A 24,574-nucleotide genomic window follows, 5' to 3' on the forward strand; every position below is an offset into this window, starting at 1 on the left:
AGTTGCTACAAAGTAAATTTAGCAAAACCACATTTAAACTCTACAATTATCAAGTTTAGCAAGACTGTAACTACAAGTTAAAATGAACCAAATGGTAGGTAAAAACAAAATTGGCAAAACAAGTGAAGCAGAAGGCTAGCTGATAGTAACAGAATGCTAGCTAAAAAGCAAAAGGCTAATACATGAATGAAGCAAAATAGCCAATTGTAATACAGCTATAAAACAAAAATAAAGTAGCAAGTATGTTAAGACAAGAATTTTAAAAGACTTGAACAGATCTTAATGCATGTCAATAGATTACAGTACTTTTTTTTTTTTTTAAGTTGAGCTTTAAACGGTTTAATTTTTTTAAATCAGGCAATGAAATAAACACCTATGGAGAAGTCCGACTAGGCCAAAGGACAAAAGCGGAGCAGGTTGTGGAGAATAAAGACAGCCTGTTAAACTGGGGGTATGTTTGGGTTAATGTTTATCCGGAGAACAAGCAGCTCATACCTCTGCAACCTGAGGAAACCTCCACTTCTCAGGAACAACACGTCTAAAATGGTGAGTGCTGCTGCAGGGCTATTAGCATTAGCCTTTTTAGGCTGTTTGAACACAGACGTGTTAAATTAAATACGCGTTTCACGCGAATGTTACTCCGACGGTGTTGTATCGCAAAAAGTATTACGAAAATCCAGCACCCAGCCTGGTGGCTGTCGCATTCAGTTTGTGTCATTTTAGACAAACTACACCAGTTCGTCCAAATTTAAAATTCAACGCTTCTTTGTTTTTAAAACCAGTCGCAATATAAGTTACATTTGTCTTTTATTTACTTATTCATTTAGACAGGCTTTGCCTTAAATTTCAATCTATTAGGTGAAACTTTAGGTAATTTCAGTTAATGTATGAGTTTGGAGTTGTAACAAAATGAATTGGAAAAAATTTTAACGAAATAAAATCGATGTTGCTTAAAAACAAATAAATGTTTTGTTAGGTCGACTTAACAATGACGTGAGTATTTTTAGTGCTGCACTGCCCCCTCGTGGACGCATCATACATTGCACAAAGTTAACCATTTATCTCTCAGTAAACATTTAAAAAACAATCAACAGCTTGGTATTCATGGATGATGTGCTTATTTACAGGGACGTGTGGAGTTATGAAATTCTTATTTTCAGCACTTCAGTATTCTTCACGCTTTACCTTTAACTTGTAGTCTGTTTTTGCAAAGTCATAAAATATTTGCAGTGAGGTTCAAATTATTGTTCTTCCATTTATGTTTTAGTTAAACGCACATTTTGGACATACAGTCCAAAACATGCATGTTCAGGCCCTTTGCAACAGAAATGTGTGATCTCAATGGGATTTGCCTGTTTACAATAATAAATAATTTATAATATATTGCCTCCTGCTTTTTGATATTTCCACTGTCTTTATCATCAAGACGATCTGTTTTTCTTTTTACTTTAATTGAATATGCTAAAGAAAAAGTAAACTCACTTTTTTTCTGTTCAAGTTGCTTCTTACTGCCTTGACATCTTCTGTTCTACTTCTCAGGGGTTTAGAGTTTTGTCGTGGGCGTTAGTTGAACTTTAAAAAGCTCAGTCAGCTGCTCCGACATGTAAACAGTTGCTCACCATGACAGATTTAATAGGATACGGTTTGAAGTTGGTTGCTCTGAGGAGTGACGTCTTACTTGGAGCAGAAAGCAAGAAAAACTAAAACTGGTCAAACCTCAGAAATTTTATTAGACATTCAAACAACAAAAGTGATAATAAAGCCTTCGCTTGAACTTTTGTGGAATCTTCAAGGTTTGGTTTATATTAATATTTTGCTCCTCCCCTAGTTTCTGTGCGTGATTTTCTGTCTGTTGGCAAAATATCTCGAGCTCCACTGGATCGATTTTTTTAAATTAACCTTTTAAGAACGTAACCATGTGATGCACATTTGAATAAAGTGGCCATCACAGTTGATCAAGATCAGCCAACTCCAAAATAGCTGTAACTCCGTCAGTTTTACAAATAAGGAGCTAAAGTTTGGTTTAGCATCAGCTGAGAGTCATTCACATCTCATGTACTGAGCGTGACACCTTGCAGTATCGCACAATGTCTCTGCAAATATGGACGATTTTAGTCTAAACCTCTGGGCGATATAAATGATTTCAAGGAGAGACGAGGACGACATTCCCATGTTTACAAACCAACATTTATTTCTGAGTCCGACAGTTACCATGACAGTAAAAAATGTGAAGTGTTGGGGTATTTTTTTGTTGTTTCCAGTCGTCGGACTCCCACTGGCTCAGCCCTGCAGACCGGGATCAGCTGGTGATGGAGCTCAGGGCCACAGGGTGGATGGAGGTGGAGGAACGGGACGCCCTCTTCAAGGAGCTTCACTTTAAAACCTTTAATCAGGCAGGTGTTGGTTTATGAATTGATTTCATCACATGTAGCTTTTTTAAATGCTAATATTTAAATCTGTTGTATAAAGTGGTCCGCCTGTCACCCTTCGTCGTCTTGCACGGCAGCAACTCTGTCGTGTTTGTGTGAATAGCTGAACAACTCCAAAGTGTTTTTCCCACAGAGTTGGAGACAAACAGTCCATTTCCAGCACGTTAAGGACGATAAATACACAGAACGTCATCGTTTTGCATCAACATGTGACTCAGGAGTTGTTTGAATCGGTGGTTGGTGACTTGCAGTGATCATAACCACATCAGCCAGAAGTGCCACAGCTGCTTACTGCGAGCGTGTTTTACTCTTACTGGGAAGAAAAATTGTTATTTCAAGCACCCAGAACTGTAACCAAATTAGTTCTTGTTAAAGGGAAACTCTTGCAGGTGTAAAGTCACTTTTCTCAGCAAATCTGAGCGTATACATGAACCAATATAAATTGTTGGATCCCAAACGACTCTTCGGCTGTTTCTGTAGGTAAACAAACGGAAGTGATATTTGGAAGCCAGTCACAAATTTAGCTTAGAATATTTTTATGCAAAGACGCATTGAAAGTCAATATTATATGTCCGGTCGCCATGGCATGTCAATAACTGTCTTTACCTCGAGTCAAAAGGCCTGAAAATCATTTAGGCATCAATCAATTATCATCAATTAGGCAATATGCATGAATTATAAGCACAGGAATATACTTATTGTATGCTTTTGCTGGCTTTATAGTTTGTGTCCTGCAGATTAGGAGTAATTAAAAACTGAACAACTTGGAAATTAACTTTTCTACCTGCACTAGTGTTTGAAAAAACAAGTTTTAAAAGTAGTTATAGTTTTTTTTTTCCAGAACTTGTGATTGTATCTCCAATTATTTGCCATTAAACGGAGCTTATTCTGGTTATTTTATGAAAGCGAAGGGTTAAGATCCTTAAATCGAAACTGTTTTTATGCACAGAAAGTGAGATGACCTTTTAAATGCACTAAATCAGAATTGTGTTTTAGTTCTACAAAGAGTCCTTCACTGGGCTCACCCTCTCTGCTGTAAGTGCCACGTTTAATCTCCATTTGTCTTAAAGCGTATTAAGAAAATGTCTTTTGACGCTGGTTCTGCACTACTTTACTTCTTAAGTCAGCGGCGGCTTGCGCAGGCTCTGCCACTTCTCTCGGGTTCAAATAAACACCGAAACTTCAGCGTAAATGCTTTCGGTGTTTTGAATCGCGTCGCTTTTAAGCAGCTTTCTGCTTTAGCGTCAGTGTTTCCGTGGAAGTCGGCCGCGGCAGCTGAAGGCCGCTTTGCGGACTTCCTCTAATCTCGCCGTTGGTCGTTTTAGCCGGTAAAACGGTCCGTTTTTACACTTCCACGCGTTTGAAGTCAGCGGGGTGAGTGCCGACATCCCCCGTGTGTGCCTCCCCCCCACCCTCTGCAGCCTCTCCAATTTTTCCCAACACGTCAGGCTGCATTACGCAGAGACATGCCAGGCAAGCAGTTGGCAGCAATTGTGGTTTTGATCAGAATGATTTCTTTCACAAACAATCAAATTAGTTAAAATGTCTCATCTGGTTTGCAAACCACTAACAACCTCATCATTCCCTCTGGCAGATGAGCGTTCTGTGTTTTCTTTCTTGTTGCTCCCCTCTGGTCCCTATCTCTCCCTCTTATTTTTCTTTGTCTCTCATTCTGTCCTCTATTATTGGGAAATGAGCTCAAGTCGTTCCTGTTTTACTTTACCGTCTCTTTTATTCTTTCTTTCCATCTTCTGATGTATTCTCACAACCTCTCCAGCTCGTTTTTCACGGCTCATCTTAAAGGGCTTTTACGTGGAACGAACGACATGTTGGCTGATTTCCATTCTCCACTTATCTCCAAGTGATGGGCTGCAGGAAATCAGATCCCTCAGAGTTTAAAATGAGAACAAATCCCTTCTGTGCTGGGAAACAGTTCCTGTAGCGGCCAGTAGGGGGCGGTAGAGCCGTTCCCAGGACTGAGTGACGGTTTCAAGCTGAGCTGCAAATGAAAACCTCTCCTGCACTTGATTTATTTTATTTTATTGTGTGAACGCTGATTCAGCAGTCACTTTTTTGTTTTACTTAATTTTTGTCATGCATTGTTTTGCAATTTAACTACTTTTGCAAACTTTGTGCCTTTTTTAGTCATTAATTTATCAAAACACACATACATATTTAATTTTATTTACAAATATTTTCATAGATAAATATAGAAACCTTTTCAATTCATTGAAACATATTTTTAAAATATGCTTCAAGGCTGTTCATTGCTCTGTTTTTGTCTTCTGATAATTTTAGCTTTTAGCTAGCTTTTTATTACTTTTAGCCACACTTTTGCTACTTTTAGCTTCTAACTAAGTTTTTAAAACCCAGCTAAGCTGAGTTTATCCCTTTTTACTTTTAGCAGCCTTTTAGCTGCTTTTATGTTCTAGTTAACCTTATTTAACTTTTAGCTAGTTTTTTTGTGCAAATTTTAGTATTTTGTTAGCCTTTTTTAGCTTTTAACTACATTTTAACTTTTAGTTTGCCTTTTCTTATTTTTAGCTAGTGTTTAGCTACTTTTAGCTACCATTCTGCTAGCGTTAACATTTAGCCTTTTACTACTTTTGGTTTGTAGTTAGTGTCTTGCTATTTTTAGCTACCATTTTGCTAGTTTTATCTTTTAGCTTTTTACTACTTTTAGCTTGTAGCTACACATTTTACTTTTAGTTTGCCTTTTATTACTTTTCGCTAGTGTTTGGCTACTTTTAGCTACCATTCTGCTAGCGGTAACATTTAGCCTTTTACTACTTTTGGTTTTTAGTTAGTATATTGCAATTTTTATTTAGTGTTTTTGCGACCTTTAGCTACCATTTTGCTAGTTTTAACTTTTAGCCTTTTACTTTAGCCTTTAGCTACAGTTTTTAACTTTTAGTTTGCCTTTTATTACTTTTAGCTAGTGTTTTGCTACTTGTAGCTATCAGTTTGCCAGTTTTAACTTTTAGCCTTTTACTACTTTTGGCTTTTAATTAGTGTTTTGCTACTTTGGGCTTTTGATTAGCATTTTGCTTCTTTAGCTTTAGCAACTTAAGTTTCAGCTTCTGTAGTAACTCTCAGGAGTCGTTCACGTCTCAGCGTTCGCTCTGCATGTTCTCAGAAAACAAAACTTTAGTCACTCTTAGGTTATAGCTCGTTTTTTTAAGTTTTCATTTTAGTTTTTATCTGTTGGAGCTCAGTCATCAGCCTGAGAATCTGCTGCGAATCATTTTCTACTTCAAGTATTTGATTAAATTTGAGAGTACTCTTTTTTTTCTGGACTCATTTTGGTCGGCGACGACCTCTTCATTTACACGTGGAAACGTGTGCATGTCTTTAATGCGGTGGTTTCAGGTCAGAATCGTCTTATTTTAAGTTGCGTTCGCTGACCTTGTTTAGATGCGAGGCTCTGTGCCGTTTGTTTGGAGATGACATCTGCTCTGCATTTGAGTGGAAGAAGTGAAAACATTCATGTGACACGAGTGAATCGAGTCGGTCTAAAAGGCGGCTTGTGGTGGGGAGGTGAGCTGTGCATGCTCAACCGTTGTGTTGTGTTAGCTGAGGTTGACAATGATGGCATTCCTTCTTTAGCCACAAATATACAGACATGTGGCGATGAGAGGAAAACTATTGAAAAACAAGAGGAACACACTGGATATTATTATTTCTCTAGAGCACATTGTATTTAAATGTTCAACAATAAAGCATTAAAACACACAAAACTTTTAAGTGTTAGGTTTTTATTCATAAATGTTTTGAAACACTAAATTGATTGCTGTTATTAAATGAAATATTACATTTCTGATATTTAAAAAGCTGTTTGATAAGCGACAGTTTTATCTATTATTTTAGGCGAAATAGCTCACAAGCACAAAATGAACAGTTGTGTTCACAAAAGGATCGATCCAATCAAGTTTACTTAAAATGTATTTTTATAAAGCACTTGAAACGCACAGGACTGTTCAGAAAAATAATAAAAGGTACAAAAACAACAACATAAAATAAGAATGAAATAAATAAGATGTAAAACAGCCCTATAATTACAACTAATAAAACGTAAACTCAACCAGGACATCCTTGTAAAAGAGATTGATGATCTCAATGGATTTCTTCCTGGTAAAATAAAGGATTTAAAAACATTGAAGTCGGCATTTGGCGAGGTGTCGGACACCAAGAAGAAGCAGTGAGATTTTCAAAGATGAGCCCAAAAAAAAAAAAAAAATCATTCCACATTTTAGGAGCTGTAAAACCACGGACCCCCGTGGACTTAAAAATGAACTCAGAGAGGTAGGGCGAGGCAAGACCACGGAGAGATTCTTTATGTACAGGCAGCCAGTGGAGGTGAACATGGAGGAATGTGCTCATATTTAAAGGATGTGCAGCTGAGTTCTATACCTGCCAAACATGAGGAGGTGCAAAAGTTGGAAGGATGATGTCATACAAAACCAGAATAATGTGATCTGTCAATAAACTACAGTAGTTCCTCATTTATCGCAGGGGATCCATACCCTGAAGACCCGCGATAAGTGGAAAACAGCGAAGTATGAATACTACTAAGTAGTAAGTAGTACTTATTTTATTATCTCTCTTGATAGATCGATATAGATATATAGATGGATATATAGATAGATCGATAGACGTACGTACGTACGTTGCCTCGTCTGCTCTTTGCCACCTGCAAGCGCTCTTGGCCACGCCCACTTCTCCGCTCTGCGCAGTGAACATCGGCTCAGCTGCAGGACAAGCTTATCCTGCAGTAAGGGCTGCACAACTGTACAGCAGGTGCTAAATAATTTTAAAATAATTTTATTAAAATAAAAATTCCATGCCGATCATGCGGCTCATCCATCAGTCAGTCAGTTGTGTGTCACGCCCAATCTCATTTTGAAAAACCGCGATAAACGAACCGCGACGTAGCGAGGGACTACTGTAGTTCTCAGCAACATTTTTAGCAGCGATTTAGGGTAAAGTTATTGCATGATCAGTTATTATGGCCCGCCTCCGAAATTCAAAATATGATCCTGTTTGTCATGTCATGGTCAATAATGTAATGTTAGCAAAATATCTCATGAGCTACTGGACATATTTCGTTGAAACTCAGTCTGAGTGTGCATGAGATCGTGCGTGGTGTGTGCAGCGGGATTTGGAAGATTGGGCCAAAATGCAGTTCAGGTGGTGGTGATATGCATTCCTTCAACGAATACTAGCCTTTTAGATAATGTCACTGTCAATTTATTTATATAGCACATAAAAACATCAAAAGAAGTGCTTTACAGTTGAGGCAGATAAAAAGAGTAAAAAATGCGTCTAGTGCCTCTCAAGCATAAGAAAGTTAACAATAAAACACAACACACAACCACAATAAAAATCAAGTCAGGGTGCGACTTTAAAAATATGCACTTTACTTCTTATAGCAGCGTATTTTTTCCACCTTACAAAAAAAAACCACTTAAAGAAGTCAACGTATCAATGTGCTTTGTTGACGCCTAGCGTTTTGATATCCACGCATAAAATGGAGCAATCGAAACCCCTAAAACGTATAAATTTTACATGTTGCGTTCATAATGCAGGTAACAAATATACGACATCGCATCAGACGTTCTCTGCGAGGTCACGGTTGTTGAATTAAAGACGTGTTTGTGCAAAAAGAACACGATACAAGTAGTCAAACAACGTGCCAAAGCTGGTAGTTCACCACAGACAATAACCGCGTTACGAGCAGCCAAGAAAGCTTTTAAAGACGAGCTGTGTTCAGACGGCTCTGTTCTCCGACACCCCCCCTTCCCCCCCTTCGTTTTTATATTCAGTCAGACACTCCCCCATCTCCTCCAAATCTCCTCCAAGCCTCTGCCTCTCGTTAAAGACTTCAGTCTGCTTGTGTTGAATAAGTTATCCTACAACTAAAACTGAGCCTTTGGGTAAACCAAACTTTCAGAGCCCCCCCCCCCACACACACACATACACACACTATATCCACAAAGGTTTTACAGCTGATGACATTTTTAAGACTGGTTGCTATTAAATTCAACTCTTATTTGTTTAACTTGTACATTTAATTTTATTTACGTTTTAAATAGTTCACAACAAAACGTCCACGTTACAGAACAAAGCTGAAACTGATTAATTCAACCATTATTTACACAGGTTAGTCTCACTGAGCCACAAGGACTCATTTTCAAGAGAGACCTGTTTTATATAAAACCACAGATGAGGTACACACAACAATAAACAGCCATAAAATGCATATAGAATAAAAAAATAGTGATATAAAACAAAATACAAACGAGCTACGTTATGAAACTGGGTCAAAGACTAAAAACAGGAACATGTCTGCATTGATTTTTACATTGGACTTAACAGTTGTTTAAAATCCCTTCGAGAGGTCAAAGTAAGGTGTTCCAGTTTACAGGAGCAGAGTACGAAAAGGCCTTTTTGCCGAGCTCAGTCTGCACTGAGGGGATGCTGCAGGTAATAATGTCCTGAGAGCGCACGCTGTAACCGCACTGACGACGTGACATGTAGGAGATGTATGAAGGCAGCAGACCAAGAAGTGATTTAAAGATGAAAATGTACCAGTGAGAGAGTCTACGTGAAGTTAATGATGTCCAGTTAACCAGTGAATACAGGGTGCAGTGGTGGGTACGGTAGTTACAACCAGTTATGAACCTTAGCGCACCAGCGTCCAACATCTGCAGGGTGCTGCAGCCTGCAGGAGCATTCATGTGAATAATGTCACCATAGTCAATGGCTGGAAGGAAAGAAGCAGCTACAAGGCATTTCCTAGCATTCAGAGTTAAACAAGATCTATTTCTGAAAAGAAATCCAATTTTAATTTCAATTTCTTTATTAAGTTTTTGACATAAGGCTTAAAAGACAGATGTGCGTCGACCAAGATTCCTAAGTATTTGTAAGAATTGACTAACTCAATAGGAACACCATTCGTAGATAAGATAGGAGGAAGGACTACTGGCACCAACTTTCTGTTCGAAAACAACATCTCTTTGGTTTTATCAGCATTTAGCACCAGTTTGAGACGGAACAAATCTGACTGGATGATGATGAATGCAGATTGTAGAAGCTGGAAAACCTTAGCAGCTGTTTTATCTCGACAATAAACGACTGTATCGTCGGCATAGAAGTGTATGGGTGCATCAGGAATGTTCTGACCTACATCAGTTATGTAGATTGTGACGAGAGTGGGCCCTAAGACTGAGCCTTGTGGTACACCAAAACAGCTAAATAAATGGAAGAAGTACCATTGTGTTGAACACATTGTCTCCGATCTGAGAGAGAATTAGAAACTGAGAATCTGATTGGTTGTTCTGATTGGTCCATTTATAACCCAGTTCAGCCTAAAACGGGTTTGCTTCTTATTGATCATCAGTTGTACCATTTTACATTTATATAACTCGGTCAGGGAATGCGACGCTGACATTTCCTCTGAATTTAAATTTAAACTTCAAGCTAAAGCTTAACATTTTCTTTTCTTGTGTCCAAGTCAGTCCTGAGTTCAATAATGTCTCAAGTGCAGTTAATAGTCGATGTGTAATTTCATTTTTGCTTGTTTGTTTGCACAATATCTGGTTTACAACTTCCTCCTTATCACGACCACCTTACTTTTGTAGCTTTCATGTTTTTTTTATTTTATAAAGTCCACAGGAAAGCTTTTTTTTATATAGCCTTTATTTAATTGAACAAATTGTCTAAACTGTACATTTTTCTTGTTTTGTAGTGGAGTAGCCAGAAATGAATTTAAAGATGGGCCTGACTGAAAGTGGGTCAGCCACAAAATTTAACAAAACTTTTAAAATGCACATTGTTTCTGTTGTTCAAGTTAACTTGTTGTTTCCATCACATGTGGTACATGAGGTGGAACCAACTTATGTACACAGGGTCCCAGTTACACCCCAAAATAGAAAAATACAAAGTATTAAAAGAAACGATAAACAAGCTATCTAAGATAAACACCAAGACAAACGCCAAACGGTACGCTAAAGGATCTAAGTTCCTGTTGTCTGCAGAGATACCGTACCTCTTCAGGTCTTATGGGTAAACCAATCTACAGTTTATAATTACTTAATGAATAAGCTCTATTTCAGAAAAATAAGTAAAGTCCAATTTGGGCCATTTTTGTTTGCAATGGGACAATAGTCTTGACTTATCACTTATGTGTGCATCTACCTAAAAAAAAAGCTATAAAAATAAAATTGATTTAATAAAAAAATCTCTTGAAATGTGGTCAGTTCAGTTTTATGCATGTTTGTGTGGGTTTGTATTGAGTGCTGCGTGTTAAACAAGTGTTTTTGCGTGACATAAGGGAAAATGTGTATTTTTTTTAAATATTAGCTGGAGAAAATTGTATAAAAAATTTCCAGGGATGGTTGATACTTTGCAAAAATTTCAGCTAAATCTGATCTTTCACGATGTCGACATTTTGCATGCCTGTATTTGTTGACCCCAGACAAGTGCCTTAAACACATTCTTTCCTCAGAGTTAGCGGCCTGTTAGTCAGCTCGGCGGTGTTCGGTTTCCATATCTGTCCTAAATGGAACGAGAAGCTCCCTGTTATCGTCTTACCTTCTAAAGTGGCTGGAGTACAGTTGCGAGGTGTGGCACCGAACTTTGAGATGACTACTTAATCTAACAGATCATGGTTTAGTGATGATGGCTCTTACGTCTGCAGTCTGTTTTTTTTCAAACCATTTAATGAAGGGTTTGTATGAGATTGCTTTATCGTCATGCATTACATGACAGCTGTTGCATAAATAGGAGCTGAGCTGTTGCAGATGATTTCGAGTCCTAAATGAGCGTTAACGATGATAGAACATCCATCATCGTTAACACCCGCCAACGAAAGCAGAGTGATAACGTTTATGTCTCTAGATGAGTGTGCATATGTTCGTCTGTGCTGTTAGCAAAACATTTCATGGGTCTTAATGAAACGCACAGAAAGTAATCATTGAATGTGCAAGGGATTTTATTTTTTGTCAGTAAAATTCAAAATTGCTGCCAAAGCAAGCACTTTTCGCAACAAAACACAAAAATGGATAAAACTGTCATTTTTAGAGATTTTGAGCTTAACTATTTTGCGCCAGTAGCTAAAATTGACCCCCCAACACATTTTTTTTTTTTTGTGATAAGAGATTGTGCAAGATCTTTGTTTTACATGTTGTCTTTAACATTTTGAGTCAACTGTGTCTGTAAGCAAAATATCTCATGAAGCATTGAACAGAGAAATAAAAAATGTAAAATTAAACTTTAATGAAATAATCCTTATATGAACCTATAAAACAATTTTTTTTACAGCCAAGCCAAGCCATTTCAAGATGGCCGTCAAAGGATGCCTGCAGCGCCACCACTACGTTATGATGTCATGTGTGCCTTTTAAGTTTAGATTTGTGAAACTTTACAAATTTGCACTGTTTGAGTGTTGCCATTGTGCTAGTGAGAGTAAATGTCACGAATAAATTTGATATTAAACATAATTCAAGTTGAAGTGTTGCATCATTTTCAGCCCCTTTTTTGGCATCTGCATTTGGCAGCAGGCCAAACTGACAAAGATCATGCAGAATAATGTAGTATTTTAATCCCACAGCATAGAACTTTATGTTGTCTCTGTAAGTAGATCTAAGAAAAAATAACCTATCAGTATCGGTTATTGGCCAAATAAATTTTTAACATATCGGTATATCAGCCAAAAATCCAATATCGTGCATCGCTATTTCAAACAATGCTAGAATTATTATTTTTTTAATTCTAGATAATATCAAGTCCTAAATGAGTGTTGATGATGTGAAAGAACATTTATCTTCCTTGATGGTGTCAAAGTGAAGCTTCAGTTTGTGGTTCTTAGCTCTAACGTAAATTCAAAAATATAAATTTTTCACCTGTCCGTCAAAGTTCCTGCTACATGAAAGAACTCTGACGTCAGCGGCTTGTCCTCATCATTACTCAAAGTTTTGCTTTGAGTTGCATGTAGCGAGGCAGCCGTGCCCAGCCAGCTGGAAGTTTGTGATAGAAGAAAAATGAGACGTAAGAGGTGTGGTCATCATCGTTTTCATCATCTCCACAACCATCATCTTTCAAATCGCAGTGTTCTTTCCATTTTGCTGCAGAGGAGTGAAGGTTTTCATGTGGGTGATGATGGGCCGCGCAGGGCAATCATCGGGTAGTAGTGGCGGTGTGCAGCGGAGGAAAGCGGCTTGTCCTCTTCTATGTCTCGGCAAATACTTGGAGGTTTCTGCGTTGGTAGAGTGTAAATGTGTCTGTCGGAGGCTAGTTAGAGGAGGTGCAATCTGCATGCACTTAGTCCTGGCAAGGCAGAGCGGCATTTCTAAGCCCTTGGACAGCACGGCGGTGGAAAGCCGATCTGTAAATAACAGACACATGTGTTTGAAACTGAGTCCTGTATTTCAGCCCGCAGCCGCAACGAGGGCGAGAACACCACACTGCTCCGACGTCAAATTGTCTCATCTAGTGTTGTATGACAATCATGCTGTAATAGCAGCAAAATGGCTCCTAAAATACATATGTGTGTGTGTTGGGGGAGAAGGAAGCATAATGGGGCTTTGCTGATGGGTGTTTCTGATTATTTGGGATGGGGGTCCTGTGTAATGTCATGTCAAATTATCTAACTCTGACAGCTACGGCTTGTTGGAGCTGTTTGAGACGGCGGCTGGCTGGTTGGGCGTACGGATGGCCGGCTGGTTGGACAAACTCTTGGAGGAGCGTGGCCCAAACGATACATAGGGTAAACAAAGCACTTGGAGAGGGAGAGCCCTTGACCTCTGTTGACATGATGGCTGGGAGCAGAAGAGCGGCTTGATTTTCTTTTTAGCCCAAATGGAGAGCGTTGTGGTGACCCACGGGGGAGAGACGAACTCTGCACCACAACTTTGACTGTATTGTGTCCTGCCTCTCCGTTTACTGCCCCCAAGGGAACTCTACCTGTGAGAGCAGGCTGGAAGACAAAACTTCAGTCCTTTTGGGGATTTTAGTTACTTTGATTTTAACTCCAAATCATTATACCAGCAGACTACAACTTAAAAAAAAATCCATTCTCTAATGAAATATGAAGTATTTGTCAGTTTTGTTTGTAGAAATGTCATCTTGTGTTTCACGTTGCCATCGCTGAGATTTATTCTGCTCTGCGGTTCATTTAAACATCACTGAGATCTCCTTATTTGTTTGGAAAGTCACACACTCACGATAAAAGCAGAAGACCAGCCTGTAGAAGAGTTTGCACTAGAATTGAATTGGTTTTGCCTTTTTGTTTGGTATATTCTTGTCACTCTTAAGTTTCTAAGATTGTTAAAGCCCTAAAATCACATTTACAAGGTTCTCTGCAATTCTGGAAATCAGGGGAAACCTGGAAAATGACTCACGTTTTCCAAACGGGGAAAGTTCAGGTGAATAAAGATCTTTCTAAGATTTTGATGTGTACAGTAGTCCCTCGTTGATCGCAGGGGATCCGTACCCTGAAGCCCTGCGATATGTGAAAAACCGCAAAGTAGGAATAGAAGTAAAAGTATTAAGTAGTAGTTTATTTTAGTTTTTATATTTATATATATATATTAAGGCATTTTTAAAACACTTCCCACACTCTTTCAATATTCTAAACAATGTTTATAAATCTAAACGCTCTAAAAGAGCGCAGAATGTCATGATTTACCGCTCTCTGCTGCTCTCAGCCACCTGCAAGCGGTCTTGGCCACGCCCACTTCTACGTTCTGCACGGAGAACAGCTGCAGGACAAGCTTATCCTGCAGTATGGGCTGCACAGGGGTGCAGGAGGCGCTAAATAATTTAAAATAATTAATTTTAAATAAAAAATCCATGCCGATCGTGCGGCTCATCCATCAATTAGCCAATTGTGTGTCATGTCCAATGTTGTTTTGAAAAACCGCGATAGAGCGAGTCCGCGATAAATGAACCACAAAGTAGCGAGGAACTACTGTACACATAATAATACTAGTATTCTAGTATCATTGAGTCCATGTTCTGCTTCTACAGTACCAGTGGTACATGTATCCTTACTGACTGGCTGTGGTGACTTTTAGTTTCTGATAGAATTTAATAATTTTTTAGGAATCACTAATGCAAGCACAAACTGTAGGCTACAGCATACTTACTGTAGTTCTGAGCATTTGATGTGACTAAAATATCTCCAGGAATTTCAGGATTGACTCGGAAAACTCAGGGAATTTTGTTTTCATGAAATGCTGCATAAATGAGACACTTCTAGTTTAAGGGGGTTTATATACATGTAAACAAATACAATTTACGCATTTTTGTTTTTGTCCTTCTCGTGTTCAGCTCAGTTTGGAAAGATTGGACCTGTCTTCCTTTGGAACCCACATACCGCTGGGTATCTGAGAGTCCGCTACATGGTGAACTGACGCGCCCAGTTATTGGTTCAGACCAGAGACTGCAGAGGTTGTAAACGTGTGAATTCACACAGATGTTTCCAGCTGCAGATCTATGTTGCATCAACAAGGAACCGCCTTGTTACAGTGCTGCTTTGAGTGCTTTGACCGAGTTGGCAGACATTAAGTGTAAAATCATCCCAGCATTTAAGAAGTAAATGCACCTTTTAGTCACGAGCGCCTGTAAAAACAACAACTTGAAAACTGTTTGTGTCTTGTAGAATTGCAGTGATTTAAATGTGTAAAACACTCCGTCACCCCCATACCCCGCAAAATAACATGCTGTTAGAATCGGTATGTCCATTTAGACAGCATTTTAAAAATCCTAAAAAACATAAAGCTGCAGAAATAATAGTTATTTAGTCTCTCTGGGGAGAAAGAAGTTGGGTAAAACTGACATCACTGCTTAAACTTATCAGAGTTGCTGATTTCAAGGAAACCCTAAATCTGCATCTAAATCTATAAATTGGCCTCAACACATCCAATTATCAAAAACTTTTGTTAAACTGGGGTTACTTTTAGTTAACCTGAAAAATCTAAATCTAGCTTTTACTCTTTTAAGCTATAATTCTGGTCTATTAGTTTTTGAGGAGAATATGGATTTTGTTTGCATTTGACAGTTTCTAAATTTATAATGGGACCAAATTGAATCCATCCATCTTTTACTCACTTCTTCCTTTTTGGAGTCACGAGTGTCACTGGTACCCATATGCAGCAGTCGCTGTGCAAGAGGCGGGGGACACCCTGGACAGGTCGCAAGTCCATCACAGGGACACATAGAGACAAACGAGACAAACAACCATTCACTCTCACTCACAACTAGGGACAAAATTTAGAGTTATCAATCAGCCTAACATGCATGTTTTTGGTCTGTGGGAGGAAACCGGAGTACCCGGAGAAAACCCACACATGCATGGAGAGAACATGTAAACTCCACCCAGAAAGATCCCCGGCTGGGATTCGATCCGGCGACCTCGCTGAGAGGCAACAGCTCTACCAGCTGAGTCACCGTGCCGCACGCTCCCATATTGAATCTGTATATACATTTCTGAAAATATACCGTATAGTTGATTTATAATTATAGTTTGATGAAAAAATAAAGATCCAGTTTTACTTTAACAGAGAGTCCCTGTCAGAGAGTTGTCAATGCTGAAACAGCAAAAATACAGCTAGTGAGTCCAGGAACTGTAAGAGCTAAATATTGCTTTTCATGTCTGTTGCGTTTGTAAATCAAAATGGCACAAAATCAGTGCATTTTTATTAAATTCTAATTATTCAAAGACAAACTGAAATATTACCAGACAAATCTGAAGAGAGTTTTTGCTTAAAATTCACATTCCTATTCATGAGTTGAAAGAATAAAAGGCAGTACTTTTGTAGAGAGGGTTCAGCCCCACATGAAAGACACAACATTGCAATGTCCAAATTTAAAAAATGAAAAAATTTCCTTCAATTTTGGATAATGGAAGCTAACAGAGTCACACTGTCCGTTTTTATTTCCGTCAATGGTGCCATTCCTGCTGTGTTGCTACATAATTATTTTCAACAGAGACATCTATTGTTCAGTAAGAGATCTGCAACATGTTTAGCTTGTCTCAAAAAAAGCAACGTTGTTATACTAACGTCAAAATTCACCTGCACTGTAGCCAATGTGTAAATATACGAAACGATTAATGTAAATATATAGATAAATGCAAGTGTGTTTTTGCAAAATCCATGTCAAAATTGTACATGAATTAGCCATAATTCTTAAATCAGTCGTTAAAACTTTTCACCTATAAAATCAAAGTGACCGAGCTCTTCAACCCTGACAATATAAGTGGAACATCACTGCTAATAAACCAAATAAGCAAGGGCATATGACAGTGCAAACAGATTCAACAACCATTATGTTATTTGAAAAATGTTGTTTGTATTTATTTTACTTACTGTACAAGCATTTAGAAAACTGGAAAGAAAATGGCACTCCACTAACATGGAATGATTTTATTTAGCTTGGATAGATAGCCTGCTAACATATAAGAAAGCTCCCCATAAAGCTAGAACTGTATATTAGTCATCTTTAATAGATGAGAATAAAGATAACCTCAGGTTTCTATTCAGTACTATAGCTAGACTAATGAAAAGTCATATCTCTGTTGAGCAATATGTTCCTACAACTAGAAGCAGTGATGACTTCATGAGATTCTTTGTAATACAATTATTTCAATTAGGGAGAAAATTCAAACCATCCTTCCTACTATTGCCTCTGCTTCCCTGTCAGATGAGGCATCTTTATAAATGTCAGTAGAACCTGAGTTATGTTTGGACTGTTTTTATCATGTTGAGCTCTCTGAATTATCAAAAATAATAGCTTCATCCAAACCATTCACATGTCTGATAGATCCCATCCCAACCAGACTGTTTAAAGAGGTATTTCCCCTAATTGATGTCCACATTTTGGATCTGCTTCATTTGTCTTTAATGAATGGTTATGTACCACAGCACTTTAAGGTTGCTGTAATTAAACCTTTACTTAAGAAAGCTGATTTTGATTCAGGAACTCTGGCATTGGCCAGACTTATATCTAATCTAATTTTCATCTAAAAATTTATAGAGAAAATAGTTGCAGGCAGTTGCATGAATATCTGCAAAGAAATAATCTGTTTGAGGAGTTTCAGTCAGGGTTTAGAGCTCATCATAGCATGGAGACAGCACTAGTGAAAGTCACTAATGATATTCTCATGGCTTCTGACAATGGACTTGTGTCTATACTGGTCCTGTTAGATCTCAGTGCTGCATTTGATACAGTTGATCACAATATTCTACTACAGAAGCTTGGATATGATATTGGGATTACAGAAATGGCTCTAAAATGGTTTAAATCATATTTATTTTTCATTCAGTCTTTATTTAGACAGGTTAATTTGACAGATTCTAGTATGTAAATGTAAATAATGAATCTTCTTCCTACACCAATGTTCATGGAGTTCCTCAGGGTTCAGTGCTTGGACCAGTACTCTTTACTTTAAATATGCTTCCATTAGGTAAAGTTATATTCCTTAGATAGATAACCTTTACTAATTGGCTTTCATAATGTATGTGAATATTTTTGTATATTGCCTTGAGTCAACTTCTGTTTAGACTTGGTGCCATATAATTAAACTGAATGGAATTTTATATTGATGATAGATTTTAACGTCCATGAGCGGCAGTTAAATTATTATTTTAAAAATAACGTGTTTTTCTCCATACCTATACCAAGTCAGAAGTGTTTTTAAATACTACAGGATATATTTTTTGTTTCATAGCAGGATGGAAAGTGAATTTTCTGAAAAAGCATGTTTCAAATTGAGGCAATATGCAGAAGCCCTGAAGTGTCAACACTGAACCCTTTTACCTGTCACTCAATGTTTCCCCGCAGCAGGTTAGCCTGAGCTCGGCCCTGAGAGAGGGAGGGCAAGTTTGAACAACACCTGACATGACAGGCTGCTTAACCATCTCCATTAGAGCCAATGAACACTGAGAAAAAGCAGACCGACTCACTCTCCAAATTGGTGCCTCTGGGGTCAAGTTGCAGGAATCTGTCAATTACTTAAATTGATCAGGAGACGGTTTCCTCGATAACCAATTTGATCAAGCTGACGATCGTGTTACACGCATAGCGCTGCAGGGGAACCGAGCAGGCCTTCTCAAAAATTGGGTCGCCACACTAAAATGCTATTTCCTTTTGTGAAAGTAATTCTGTTTCGTCATGTCAGGTGGTGGGTGGGGGCCGCAGACACGGCCTGTAAACAATGGCATTTCAGTTGATTTAATTAGCCACAGAGGAAGCATTTAGGGGCTTAATTGAGATTGCAGTGGGAAATTGCTCTGAAATAGGTCTACCTGATTATTTTTTTCCTCTCTCTCCTCACAGCGAGCATGACGAGGGATTTCACTCTCCTCTTTGTAGATAATTAGAATTACCGTAATCACTCCCTGGATGACCTGTGATTGGAGAAAGCCGCACGCCAAAACCAGAAATATGAAGAGCGTGTATGTTTCTCGATGTGTATTCTGTCTGGTCTGGAGTTCAGAGTGCTCTTGATCTTCATACACACTGAAGGGTTGTCTCAATGCAAAGAGGCAACCTCTTGTGCTTTTTGTGCCTGAGATGGCAGCAGTGCTCTTTATGCTGTGTATGTTTTAAGTAGCCTTTTTAATGCTTTTTTTATTTTTACTGCTGCAAACTGTCATGCCGTCTATTGTACAACTGCAATAACAAATTTGTCAGTCCATTGTTCGAAAATCTTTTTTTAAGGAAAAGCCTGCATGTTTTTTTTGCTTCAGCTTCACAAAGATTTTAGCATTCATAGGCCTTTTGAGAAAAAAATTAAATTATACAAAAAAATACCCTATTATGATATATTTCACTAATTGTTGCTTTACCTGCATTTGACCTTAATCGTTTTAAAGCTAAGGCAGTAGTTTAGAGCCTGACCTTATTAGTTTATTATTTGAATAAACTCGTCAAGCTTGGAGGTTTGGCTTGTTAGGTTATATATAACTGAATATGTCCTTGTTTTAAGTGTCTTTGAGTATTTAGAAAAGTGATATACGACTAAAATGTATTATTATTGTTATTATTTAAAATATTATTACTATTATTATTATTATTATTTAGTATTATTATAAGCCTTATTAACAAGTCATATAGACATTTAATAAACAGTGAAATAAAATCCTTGCTTCATCCAGCAAGTAAACAGGCATTAAATTATAATAATCCAACACATGTAACATGCTTTATGCGTCACATAAAACCAAAAGCAAAGCTAATAAAACGATCAACTCTAAAAAAAATAAAAACGAACTCAGGCTGTGAACTTGGTCAAGTTTTGCAGCAGTCGCCATATCAGCGCTGATCAAAATGCTCAAACTTTTACATCTAAAAGTTTAACTGCCATTTAAAATAAAATAAAAGACAAGACTTGATCCTGAAGAAGATCTGGAGCACTGTCAGCTGCTGGATGTTGGACTCGGAGAGGGAATCATCTGTCAGAATTTCAAAGTGTTTGCATTCAGGCACTAACTCAAACTCTGAACCATGAGAACGGATAGAGTCGAGGAGTTTTATTTTAAAGCGATGCACAAAGTAAACTTTGTTTTGTAGCATTTAAAACTAATTTAAAACTTCACAAAGTACATTAAATTATGTTAAAAGTTTACTGGAGCTGACAACTGTTGATCCAGCAAAGTACACGACTACATTAAAGCTCGTAAAATACGGTTTAATTTCAACAGCACTCATGCAAATCAGATAACTGAATCAGATGTGGGCTACTTAAAGCCCAAGGCCTTGGACAGTCTCCATCAAGCCCCCGATATCCTTAGTTAAAAAAAAAATCCAAAATGTTTTAAATAAAGATTGATTAAAGAACAAAAACAGCAATTTATCAATGAGACTTAAGGACATATAAATTAAATGTTTTACTGAAAAAAAAATAAAAAATTTAAATCATTGTGTTTCCAGAACTAGACTGAACTTTAAAGACAGAAACACAAATAGATAAGTTTGTTTTGTATAGTTCTGCTAACATGTACAACATGTAAAGCTAACGTGTATAATATAATGTCACGAGAGTCAGTTTACAGAATAGGTTTTATATTCCTAAAGGATATTGGAAAGACTTGTTTTATGAAGCATACTAACTATGCTACAGTAAGAAAAAGGTCTTAGATTATCTGTCATAAAGAACATTTATTTTCATATTCTCTATGCGGCCCTTTGATTGCTTTAAACATCTTGATGTGGCCCTTTGGAAAATAATGCTGCCCACCTCTGGCCTAAATGCATTTTCAGTACAGTATTTTTCAGACTATAAGTTGCACTTAAAATCCTTTAATTTTCTCAAAAATCGACACTGAGCCTTATAATCAGGTGCGCCTTTATGTATTAATTCTGGTTGTGCTTACTGACCTAGAAATGATCGTATGTGGTCATTGTGAACGAGTTGAATAAAGTTTGACTTATCTGACAGTTTTGTTTCGCTTAATGCGCCTTATAATCTGGTGCGCCCTATGTATGAAAACAGACCCGTTCATTGATATTGCACCTTAAAATCCGGTGCGCCATAGTCCGACAAATACGGTAATTTAAATAAAATGTGTAGCCGAGCGCTTCTAGTTAGCAATATATCTTCAACTCCCAATTATATTTAGGCTAGACAACAATGTACACAATGACAATCTCAGCAGTGCTTTTTTTAATCAAAGAGAAATGCTGTTCCTCTGTGTGGCTTTAGACCTGAACTGTTTGTTTCCCTGCAGGCATTTGGCTTCATGTCACGAGTGGCTCTGCAGGCAGAGAAGATGAACCACCACCCCGAGTGGTTTAATGTTTATAATAAGGTAACAACTTTGTCTCAGTGCAAATAAAACCTTGCAGCAGTGTATGGAAAGATTTGTTCGCCGAGCTTAGTTTATTTAGGCTCGGTTACAGAAGTCACAACTCGCAGAACCAAAAGGGTCATTCCCAGTTTGATCTGCTGCTCCCTTTGGTTTGGTACAAATTACAGCTTGAGGTAAATCAGCCCAGGGTGACGTTGTTTTTTGTTTTAAATCAAGCAATCATCGTTGGTTCTGGAAAACTAAAACTCGCTCCATCAGCCAGGGTAAGGGGAAAATAGTCGTTTTTAGATGTGAAAACACCAGCGCTCACACAGTCCGTCCCTCTTTGCCTCGGAGGTGGAGAAGTGGTTAATTTGACGAAGGTAGTCCGTGAAAATCTCTCAGCATTAGACCGTAGCCTCTGAGTTACTGTGTGGTGGACCGGGCCGCTTTAGGAGGAATGCTGCTCCTAATCCACTCTTTATTAAAGTGGCTGCAGAACGGTGCTGCGGGTCTCTGAACCCCAACAGACACTTACAGATAAATCCCACACTGATCGGCTCGTTTATACCAAACACATGCTAATATTCTATAAAATAACTCCAACCCCGCTCTGTTTTCTTGGTTTTATGGTTCGACGGTGTTTTCTTGGATCAATCTGCCCTGTGGGTTGTAAAAACACTGGTTTAAATCAGTAAAAGTGAGGCAAAAGTTACAGCCGCGAATGTAAAACAATGCTTCTACAAGCACATAAACACACTTTGGATGTCTCAGGCCTACTTCAGGTGTTTTATTTATTTATTTATTTTTTTTATTTCAAAAGCATAAAACAAGATAAAATTACATTTTACGAGCTACCCTGATTGGAATAAAGATTAAACTTATACATTAATCTGTTTTAGGCAGAAAGCAAAACTAACTAAAGGTAGTGTTGTCGCTTTAAAGCAGTGGTTCTCAAACTGGGGTCCCCAGACCCCTTGGGGTCTGCGAGCTGGTGCTTGGGGGGTCTGCAAATGTTTTATTTACTTTTTTATTTTTTTTACAAGCACATAAATGTTTAAAAACCTGTTAAGATACACCAAAATGCAGGATATCACATCTACTTTATTCAGAATTTTCTGGGGGAGGACCCCAGACCAGATGAGTTTACAAATGAAGCCTTGTTACGTAATAAGACTAATGCTGTTATGATTCTGTTCAGTTTTATGTAAAGAGTTTTTTGTAATAATTTGAAGAAGTGGCTATATTTATGTTCATTATGTGAATAGGTAAAGTTTTAAAGTGTTTTTTGATTCTGTTAATTTTCTCAAAACCGTAATTTTGGGAAGTTGAAATTAAAAACGTTGTTCTTCGATGAAAAATATCCCATGTTTAAAAGTTTAACGATTTAGCAGTATTAAATTACATATTTTAAGTATTTGTTACTTTATGTAGTATTTTTGTATTTCCATTGCATTAAAGAGACAAATTGAAGAAAATTATTTAATAAACATGAGCGTTATAAGGGGGTCTCTGGACCCAAAAAGTTTGAGACCCCTACTTTAAAGTGATTTTCAGTTTATCAATTGTCTTTTTTTTCCTGGAGAATGAATATTCTTCATGAGAATTCAAAAGAAAAACTTAAATCTTGGCAAGTTAAATCCCAAAATTCTCACAGACTATTAAAAATTCTGCCATGGCTATAAACTGTTGGATTATTTCATCTCTAAGATTTGTCTTTCAAAGATTAAATAACTAAATAAATGAATATTTAATGATAAAAAAATGGTGAAGTTCACTTAAATTGACTACATGTACAATTAAATTTCATATTGCAAATAAAAAAATGTTTTTCTATGTTAATTCACATGTTCATCTAACAAGACTTTTATTGACTGGATCTATTTTTAACACAACTAGAGAAATTGCATTTCCTGCGAAAATGCAGCGTGAATGCTTATTGCAGAAGAACTTGCTGAAAAAAAGCTGAAATTAGCTAAAAGAAATGTAGCTGAAATAGAAGAACAAGCATAAGCTAGCAGAAGAAAGCAGAAAGAACACATATTTGCTGAATTAAGTTTAAATAAGCAGAAATGAGCACAAAAAATAAGAAATTAGCAAAAAAGCAGGAATTAGTCAAATGTAGCTTAAAGGTAGCTGAAAAGGCAGAAAGCAGCTTAAACTACCAGAAGGAAGTGGAGAGAGCACAATTGTGCCCAAATAGGCTGAAAGAAGCAGAAATGAGCATAAAAAGGGAAAATTATCTGAAAAAGGCAGAAATAGGCAAAAACACAGCTGAAAAGTAGCTTAAAAGGCAGAAATAAGCTTAAACTACCAGAAGGAAGTTGAGAGCACATTCTTGCTAAATTTGACTGAAAAAAGTTTAAATGAGTGCAAAAATTGTGGAATTAGCTGAAAAGGCTAAAATTAGCATAAAAAAGCTAAATAAATAGCTGAAATAACAGTAAAAGCTGAAACGTGCAGAAAAGCGCTGAGGAGCATAACAAGCTGAAATTAGCAGAAAGAATTTAGAAGGACAAAAATGTAGTTGGCATAAAAAAATCTAAAAGGAGTACAAAACAGCTAACGAGACAGCTGAAATTAGCTGAAAGTAGCTGAAAAGAGTTTAAATTTGCAAAAAGGTGCTGAAAGAAGCTGAAGCAGAACAAATTGTAAAAGCAGCAGTAAAAGGCTGTAAACAGATCTAAAGATATGAAGGATGTAAAGTGAGCTCAATTCATTTCCCATGAGAAATAAAGTGGCAGAAAAGGCTAAATGTTTCAAAAAACAAAAGTTGCATCAACACCAAAAGTCACAGCACCCTTCACCTGACCAAGCTGAACGTTTCGATATACGATTTGTTGAAATGGCACAAAAATTGTGGAGCGAGAAAGATGCTGAAAAAATGGACAGAAGAAAAATGGATCGCATTAGAGTGAATGTTTCATAAACATTCACATTTTATTTTACTAAAAATATTCTGCACCATACAAACACAAATTAAGACTATTTTGCAGTTAATCCACTAACGCCTCATATATTTTTTTTTATAGCTTTGTGCCTGAAAGCATTTCGTTTGTGTCTTCTCAGGTCCAAATCACGCTGACTACACACGACTGTGGAGGTCTGTCCAAGCGGGACATCAAAATGGCCAAGTTTATTGACAAAATCGCGTTGTCTATGTAACATTATTTGTCCTCGAAAGAAAACAAGAAACTGTTTTGCAATCATCCTTTGATTTTAATAAAAAAAAAAAAAAAGTGAAATATCATGTAATTTTTAATTTTTATAGCATGCGTTACAAATTTGTATACAAATAAATCTTTAATTTTTGTGAGTATTGCTTCTGGTATTTATGTTTGCTTCCATTACGGT

At 37.4% G+C, this 24,574-nt stretch overlaps 1 protein-coding gene across 1 annotated transcript; it reads left to right on the top strand.

The window, feature by feature from the left end:
• Positions 1–325: 325 nt before the first annotated feature.
• LOC119419910 (pterin-4-alpha-carbinolamine dehydratase 2) lies at positions 326–24,470 on the top strand. Its single transcript, XM_037687279.1, has 4 exons — positions 326–546; positions 2,262–2,393; positions 21,161–21,241; positions 24,290–24,470. Exons 1-4 carry the CDS (start codon positions 454–456, stop codon positions 24,383–24,385), a joined length of 402 nt encoding a protein of 133 aa, XP_037543207.1. The 5' UTR covers positions 326–453; the 3' UTR covers positions 24,386–24,470.
• The last annotated feature ends 104 nt before the right edge of the window (positions 24,471–24,574 follow it).

This window comes from Nematolebias whitei, chromosome 14, assembly GCF_014905685.2.
Source record: "Nematolebias whitei isolate Nwh7 chromosome 14, NemWhi1, whole genome shotgun sequence".
Lineage (NCBI taxonomy): Eukaryota > Metazoa > Chordata > Actinopteri > Cyprinodontiformes > Rivulidae > Nematolebias > Nematolebias whitei.